This window comes from Macaca fascicularis, chromosome 1 (assembly GCF_037993035.2).
Source record: "Macaca fascicularis isolate 582-1 chromosome 1, T2T-MFA8v1.1".
Lineage (NCBI taxonomy): Eukaryota > Metazoa > Chordata > Mammalia > Primates > Cercopithecidae > Macaca > Macaca fascicularis.
This window is the reverse complement of record NC_088375.1, coordinates 56,006,047-56,014,782: the sequence shown is the minus strand read 5'-3', so window position 1 is coordinate 56,014,782 and position 8,736 is coordinate 56,006,047. Positions and strand designations below refer to the sequence as shown.

At 33.9% G+C, this 8,736-nt stretch overlaps 1 protein-coding gene across 10 annotated transcripts in view; it reads right to left on the bottom strand.

Moving 5' to 3' along the window:
• Positions 1 to 1,329: 1,329 nt before the first annotated feature.
• NEK7 (NIMA related kinase 7) overlaps positions 1,330 to 8,736 on the bottom strand; it is a 146,005-nt gene continuing 138,598 nt past the window's right edge. For 6 of the 10 annotated variants that reach the window (XM_065539256.1, XM_065539250.1, XM_065539255.1 and 3 more), the window contains one exon: positions 1,330 to 4,327. In XM_065539256.1, coding sequence (XP_065395328.1) covers positions 4,217 to 4,327 — 111 coding nt within the window. In that variant the 3' untranslated portion in view covers positions 1,330 to 4,216. The remainder of the gene's footprint in view (positions 4,328 to 8,736) is intronic. The other 4 variants (XM_074031859.1, XM_065539252.1, XM_074031882.1 and 1 more) reach the window with 1 other exon arrangement.

Genomic DNA, 8,736 nt, shown 5'->3' with positions numbered 1-8,736 from the left:
AGGACTCAAGCAATTAAATAATTTATACACAGGATTTCACTTTGAGAAAGGAGTGAAAAAATGATTTCCTATGCATTGTAACACTCATAGTAAAAATAAGGTACTCGCACCCCCCGGTTACAAATCCTAACTTTTAATTTCCTTCAACTTTTTCTTTTTTTAAGGTTTAAAAATAGATTTAGGTACCCAAGTGAACACTGAAATTGGTATTTAAGAGGACCAGAAAGAAAACTCCCTCAAATAAATCTCAATTAAATATAAATTTGAAAACATTCACGTCTTTGTCTGTTAACCATCATTAATTTTCCAGAAATTCACATGTAGTTAAAAAGAACGCGACAACTTCATGGAAGTCATTTGGTAACTCAAGGGATTCACTGCAGTTGTCTTGGTTAATAATGTCATCGTTCTGATTTTAAAAATTGCATCAATTTAGTGGTACTTACAGCTGTAACAATACATTTAAACATATATGCCTAAAAACAAGTATACTTTTTTGAAATAAAAATTCATAACTAGCCCCACTGTCTTGTGACTAAAATTATTACAAAATGGGCCATTCTTCATGATGGTATATTTGGAATATACTTCTGATGTGTAAGGTATATCCACTCACTCTACCACCAGTCTGGTAGGTTTCATCCCGCTAAGATCTTTCAGACTCACATTTTCAGGTATAGTAACCTTCATTTATTATGTGAAGATAACACTCAACATAAATCGTCTGTAACATTCTTAGCAGCGCATTACAATGACAGGTATTGAACCTGTCATGTAAATTTTAGACTCTAAAGCAAGCTTGTCCAACCCACAGCCCATGAGTCACATGTGGCCCAGAATGGCTTTTAATGCAGTCCAATACAAATTTGTAAACTTTTAAAAAACATTATGGGATTTTTTTTTGCGATTTCTTTTTCTTTAGCTCATCAGCTATTGTTAGTCTTAGCAAATTTTATGTGTGGCCCAAGACAATTCTTCTTCTTCCAATGTGGCCCAGGGAAGCCAAAAGATTGGACACCCTTGCTGTAAAAATTCAAACAGTAAGATTAATATTCCTTTTTTTTTTTTTTTTACCTTTTAGAAAACTTTTCTCATTCAAAAACAGAAAATGATGTCCTGAAGAGAACATGAAGATGTGCCTTAATTTAATGCATGTTGATAAAACTACTTTTTAGGATTCGTGTAATCTCTGTTATCATCCTCGTCTATTCCAATTCTTACGCTTCTCCAAAATGGCAAAGTTATGAAAATGTGTAAGAACTGTTTCTGTACATTAAGTAAAATAAAAAATGGAAAACTTTAGGGGAAAAAATCATAGTTACCCAGACATTTTACTGTATTCATTTTTATTTTTATGTTTTTGTTTATATTAGGATATTGTACAATTTTCAAAGCTAATGACAGAAATTCTTTTGGTATGTATATTTAAAGCATAACAAAATAAAAGTATTTCACAAAAGATGTCCATATTACAGTACTATTGAAATATGAGGCATAGGGTAAGTATGCATTTGTGGGTTAAAAACATAATACATTCATTTTAAAGAATAAACATTTAATGTGAATAACATTTTGGTTAAAATAAATATCATAGTAAATGTTAACAGCAACACCTGAAGTATATGGATACAAGAAAGGTGTTTTGTAATAGATACTATGTTGAATGGTAAAGCATTCACGAAATGGCTGTAATGTCTTACTAAATTTACAATCATTGCACATTGTTGAGCACTTTATTTATATAGAGATACCCTTCATCCACCATTCCTAAACCTTACCACACAAAATAAAGTTACTCCATATTTTCACCTGGGTAACTGGTACCAATGTCTAAATAAGGTTTAGAATAGATATAGCTTTCATTTTACTGCTCCTCAAATCAATTCAAAAGTTTAACTTAATCAATATAAAATTTACTTGTGAACACATATAAAGAACATTTTACAGGTGACTATATAAATTAGAGCTTCAAATCATCTTCATAATTCTTTAAAATTATTCTATTCAAAATTAAAATTTGATTTTTACACAGTGGTTTCTTCAGGAAAAATATGAACATTTAGATTTAAAAAGATACAATATTTGAAGCAAAAAGTTTCCACATGTAGAAATAATGAATTTCCCTGATCATTAAATTCTTCCCAGCTATTTCCTTCTAGCAGATACATTCATTGAGAAGAAAAGCTTAAATCTTAGTCACTTTGAGGGGTCAAGCTAATCAATTTCAGATCCATGTATTCTTAAAGATTGCAAGAAAAAAGCATATCTGTTCCAACCAGAGAACATTTCATCCCAATTATATTACATTAAAATGAACATGACATTAATGGTCAATAAGAATAATTCTTCTCATACTTCTAGGAATATATCTATGGATGCTCAGTATAAATGTTAAAAGTCACTAAGAGTGTGAGAAAAACAATGCATCTAGCCCTCAGGAGAAAAACAAACAACAGATTTCCTTTACCTATTCCAAAATAAAATTACCCTTCAGAAACCATATATAACTGATTAGATTTCAAAAAACAGGAGTTTAGACTTTTTGCCCTTTATACATTTTTTAAGTTTACAAATACTTGAAAGCATTCAAATGAGTGTAAGAAAAACACATATGAAAAACAAAACCAGCAGTTACATCAGCTAAAGGGAAGTGTTCTTTGAACATGAGGTTTTCGCGTTGGCAGGATAATTCATCCAAGGTTGTAAGGTGGCACAGAGTCCTTTAACAGTGACTTCCTCTTGGCCTTTAGGCTTCACAATTCTGTGAGAAACTGGTCGCCCCTAATACGAAAACATTCAAGGAAAACACATCTGCACAATAGCATTTACGAAATTCTGCCCATTTCCTTAAGCTACACCAAGTGTTACCATCTCAGTCATCTTCATCAACAAATACAGTACTTTACTCAAAAGCTTCTCAATAGAAATGTTAATCTTATAACAATTCTGGCTGTAGTCATGGCCAGTTTTCATTTTATTAAGCATATTCTAGAATTACAACCTTGTCAAATGAATTGTAACTGTATCAACATTCACAGGTACAGTATAACACACATCCTTTCTTCCTCTTTAACATGACCAAACACATGCATACAGGGTGGCCCAAATTTTAAAAAGTTAAAAAAAAAGTTTTCAATCCAGGAAAAGTGTTGATACACCAAATATCTTTTAAAAGGGTATTATACTCTCAGAAAGTATGAAACATTAATGGATAAAATGCACATACAATATAAATAAGAAAGTAACTTGAATAATAATATAAAAAATTTTCTGAAGGGGACCAATCAGAACTTCAATAAAACTTATGAATAAAAACTTAGGCTTATATTATAGTGTACAATCATGAGTAAAATACACTTAAATTTATAAAGAAATTGAAATATAGTACTGCAAGGTTATTCAAAGAATATTTTTCAAATGTACAAACAATAATAAAAACACACACAAAAAAGCCTTAGGCAATGTGCAACTTTAAAAATTATTATCACACCAGCCAAACAAATCCTTAACCACTTTTTAAATGAATTCATTTATACCATTTCGATGCAAAGAGAATATCAAAAATATTAAAACAAAACAAAAACTCTTCAGTGTCTGACTCACATTTTGTCCCCCAATCTTCACATTTAATAGTTGCATTTTGAATGTATAAGCTAAGAGTTTTAAATGTTTCTCAAATAGTTTGTGTCTACATTTATCATAAGAATCATATTTGAAAACTACTCTGCTAAGAACTAAAACTAGTACTTCAAAGGTTTAAAAATAAAATCATCACAAAAGTTCACAATTGTGTTCATCTCAATGTCCATAAATTACTAAAAAAGAAACAAGTCACATGTTCAGATACTTTTTCTCAGGTTTGAGCCTATCCTGATGTGTGCCAAGCTGCACCTTAAATATTTGGCACTGACAGTCTATCTAAACACAATTTATCAGCAGAAAAGTGTAAGAAATTCTATAAACCTTTAGCCATTCAAAACCATCATGTTTCATTTTCTCTCCTAACATGCAATTCAATTATTCCAAAGTCATTTGGGGGTTGCAAGGAGGTGATTTAGGTGACTGGTACAAAATGAAGCTTATATGAAAACTGGTTAAGGATTCAAAGCACACTAGCTCTGAAATATTAATCTTAACACCAGACATAAATGGGGAGGTATGACTTGCACAGAATACTTTCAATTACTTTGGTTACACTCTTCATGATCTTGCATGTTTAGCTGCTTGCAGTGCACGCATGCATCCTCTTTGCTACGTCATAAACATAGGCGACGTCTGGTCGCTTCTCTGGATCTGGGTTGATGCACATATTAACTAACTGTCGGAGCTGTGAAGAAGGAAAAACAAAACCTGATTAAGACAACCATTTTTGGTTAGCTTACTGAAAGGAAGAAATTATGAATAGCTATAGACTTTACAAGGAAAGTACATTTTCTGACTAAACATTTACTGTACTAGAAATATATATAAGACTGCTGCCAATGATTTTACAATAAGTAAAACGTTCTATGAAGTTCATTGAATGGACAGTATTAAGGACAACCAAGAAGTATTTTCCACAATCAGAGGCTTTAAAATGGACTCTGTTTTTTTTTTTTTTTTTTCAGAGTTTAATCAGAAGATAGCAGTCACTGAGGACACTAGGTTTGTAATTGTAAGTCTCCAAGTTAACTGTAAATACACACATACATATTTAGTATGTATGTGCTACATACATGTAGTAGATTTGATCAAGAATCTACTACAACAGACTTAATTCTAAGTTTAAATAGAAGGCAATTAGAGTAGACATACATTTATAATGAACCATTTTGTACAAATATAGATTAAAAGTTTTATGTTAAATTTTGTATTAGAGAAAAAAACACTCCTTTAAACTAATTATAATAAATTATAAGGGAAGTTATAAGTATTATCCCAATCTTCAATTGTGTATAGAGTATTTAAATGTTGTCACTTTATAGATGAGAGTTGATGTTTACTATTTTATACTATTTATAATCATAGAATAAAAGCAGATTTCAATAAATTAAGAAAGTACCCTCCTATATGGTCCTCAATCCATCGGGTAGAAGAATACAGGATTTTCTTCTCAATTCTAATTTCCATCAGTTTACGAAACTATGTGTTACAACATTGTATATGATCTTCCATAGACAATAAACTAAGAGGAAAAACTAGATTATTTTGCTTTGTAGGACTGTCTTTAGGAACGATTTAGACATTTTCAAAAATTTACATTAACTCTTTCTGGCCACGATATTAGCACTTAGTAAATTTTCAAATTAGCACAATTTCTTCATAGTTCTCCATTTCTATCATAAAACAACTCTCAACCAGAGGAAACACAAGTGGTGATTAAAAAGTGTGGGCTGAATATGTTGCTAGTGCTATGGAGAAGGCTAATGGCATTGAGAAATGTCATTCTGAAAGAGGAGGTGGATAAAAGAGTCTACCAGATGAAGGGTCAGGGTTTGGTAAAGAGTACAGTGAAATGGAAACCAGTCTTGTTGAAGGCACTTTGTAACCCTGTGCCCTTGGGTAAGTCACTGTCTCTGGAGGTTCATTTCTTCATCTATTAAATAGCGAGGTTGCAGTGTATGACCTATAAGGGCTGTTCTCGTCCTAATCTCTTACATTTTATGATTCTAGCAGAATGAAATTTAATGAATCAATTTTAGCTACACTTGGAAATTCAACAATGTTTCATAGTAATGTTACACTCACTGGGAGAGCCTGAAGATTTTAATTTATATTTCTTGCAAAAGAGCAGAGAACAGCATTAAAAACCCTTAAGGGGTACAGCAATACACAAGGCATTTTATTATGGTGATCTAAGAGAAATTTACATCAGAAAGCGAATGGCATTTTACCAGGTTACAAAAAAACAAACAAAAATAAATATATCCAGTCATACACAATGCAGAAGAAAGTGGAAAAAGCACTTATATAATGACACATATTTTAAAAGATAATGTGTTCTAATGGGTCATCTAGCTGTCAGATATTTTCTTCAGAGATAAAAACAAGAAAGAAAGCAGAAAAGAATGGCAGGAAAAGAAAACCGTGGTACAAAAAAATTCATTATATTTAGCTAAAATACAAGTAGATGCAAGCAGTAACAATTTTCTGACTTCCTAACACTGCCACATCCTTCAAGCTGGTTCAGAAACCTTACTTTTCCTGTGTAATAATTCAGAACAGGGTAGAACATCCACTGAGAATGAATGACTGGCCCTTAAGTTCTCCTGGCACAAGGAAAAACCAAGATTAGAGATATAATGATGCAACTTTAGTTGAAGAAGACAGTGATTCTCTAGTTCACCAAAGTAAAAAGACAAGAATTGGGAATAACAAAAAGGGAGAAAGACAAAGAATAAGGTAAATAGGTAGTGGGAGTGCCAGTGAGCAGTTGCTTCTTAACTGCTCCTTTAAGGATGGCCTTTCAAAGGGATGACAGGTCAATTGAAGACCTAGGGGTAGGTAGAGCGAAAGCACCATGGAGTCTGTTTTTCCCTCCCCCACTTATTGATTCAATCTCCACCAAATATGAAGTGTATTTTGTCATGAAGAGTTTCCTTTTCCAGAAGAATCAACAGAGATATCACCATATAAAATCAGATATGTGAAATATAGAACATGCATAATTTATGAATCAAATAATCTGTTGATAACTTTTCAATTATTTGCTACATTTAAAAATTATTAAAATATAAAACGAAAGAAGATCTATGAAATTAAAATATGCTTTGGGAATGCTCCCACTTACCCACTCCAGTCACATTTCTAGATGATCTACTCTGCAAGAGACACTATGCTGGTGGCACCAGATAAGACAAAGGACCTGTCCACAATGGAAGGCTTGCGGTCCAGGATGAGAAGTGAGAGAATGAATCATTTTCCTTTCTAACCACCTGACTGTTTCGTTCTTTCTTTTTGCCCCTCTCTTCCATTTTCATCCTTTCATTCAATTGTTCATTCAATAGTTTCCCCTAATGGAGTATTTATTATGTACCAGACACTTTGTTAGGTGGTAAAGATAAAGCAATAATGAAAAATATACAGCACAGGGCCTTAAACAGCTTACAATCTAGCAGAAGATAGAAGGAACAAAGAAACAAATGTGACTGTAGGAAATCATAGAAATAATTCTATTATAAACTACAAATTGATAGGTATCTCATGAGATATCCGTGAGATAAAGGTAAAAGATTACGTGTAGCTGCCCAGAGGAGGAAAATAATTACCTTTCTTTTTCTAAAATCTGTTTAACTATGAGTTGTTGTACCTCGTTCACGGAGGTATTGATACCCACACAGCTGACAGTATCTTTCTCCATTCCAAGTAATGCAACCCTCATCTTGGGTCACTTTCACGTTTATTTGATGTGAATCAATACAAATCTCTTTGATTATCTGGTTGTAATCTTCACTTTCATACCAATTTAGTCTCTGTCTTCCAAGGACACAGCCTGTTTCTTAAAATGCTGTGTCACATCAGAAATGTAAGCACACGCTCCTGTCCTTATGGGTCTCTCCCTCCCTTCCTCCAATACGGTTGTGTTTGATTTGACTAGGACCATTTCCAATCCCCTTCATCCTGGTCAGTCCTATCCTTTCGGATTTACATCATTCAGTTCCGGCCTAGACCTTAACTTCTGTGACGTTTTCTTCCTAGTTTCTTTTGTAGGTTTATCTTCCTTTGAAAAATCTACCAAATGTTGATATGCCCTGAATATTTTGCTTTTCTTAACTCTTTTCCCGTTTCACTCTTCCTTCTTATCTTCAACAACTGCACTTATTCCCACACCTTCAATAACCACCAACATGCTGAGGAACACAGATATCTGTCTCCAGCCTAGACCTCTTTGCAGGCTCTGTTCCCAAACCTCCAACTGCCTTCTGAGTACAGCTGCACGTAAATATTCACATTAAACATGTTGAAAACTGAAATCTTAGTTTTTTTTCTCCCCTAACCAGCTCTTCGTAACAGCACCTCCAACTTCTTAAGTCAAAAATTTGGAATTCATACCAAACATCTCATCATATTTCCTTCCTACCTGCCTAACCGTCAGCAACCAGTCCTATTGGTCCTAGGCTCCTTAAATCTTGTGTTTGTTTTTGCCACACCACCTCCACTGCCACACTCTTGGAACGTCTTCCAACTGACCGCGTTGCTTTTGGTTGTCTTCCAATTTCCCTAGCACTGCCTAACTAGCCAGGTGATGCTTCAACTTTAAGCATTTCAATGGCTCCCCATACCTCTTAGAAAAGCTAAGGCCCTTAGCATGGCATAATATGAGCCACTAAAATCAGTCTCCTGCTTCCCTTTCCAGGCTCCTATGTAGCCCCAAATTCCTCCTCCCTTCCCCCACCCCACTTTATTTTCTAACCATAATAAAGCACTTGTAGTTCTGTGCTTGCCAAACTGCTTTGTGCCCCTACATCTTTGTGTACGCTGCTCCTCTGCTTATAACACCTCCCTCAAATCCCCTAACTCTCTCACCTGTCTGCCTGACCCATGCATCTCCTCGCTGAGTATCTCTTCTCTAAAGTCCTTCCTCATTACTGTATTTGCTACGTGGAACTTACTCTATTCTACTTGGCCCCCAGTGTACCCTTTACATACTCGTGTTAAAGTCCTTATAACACTATATTGTACTTCATTAAATGTCTGTTTTCTTCTATTAAACTGCAAGATCTAGAGGATGGATACTGGATGAACAGTAAGTACTCA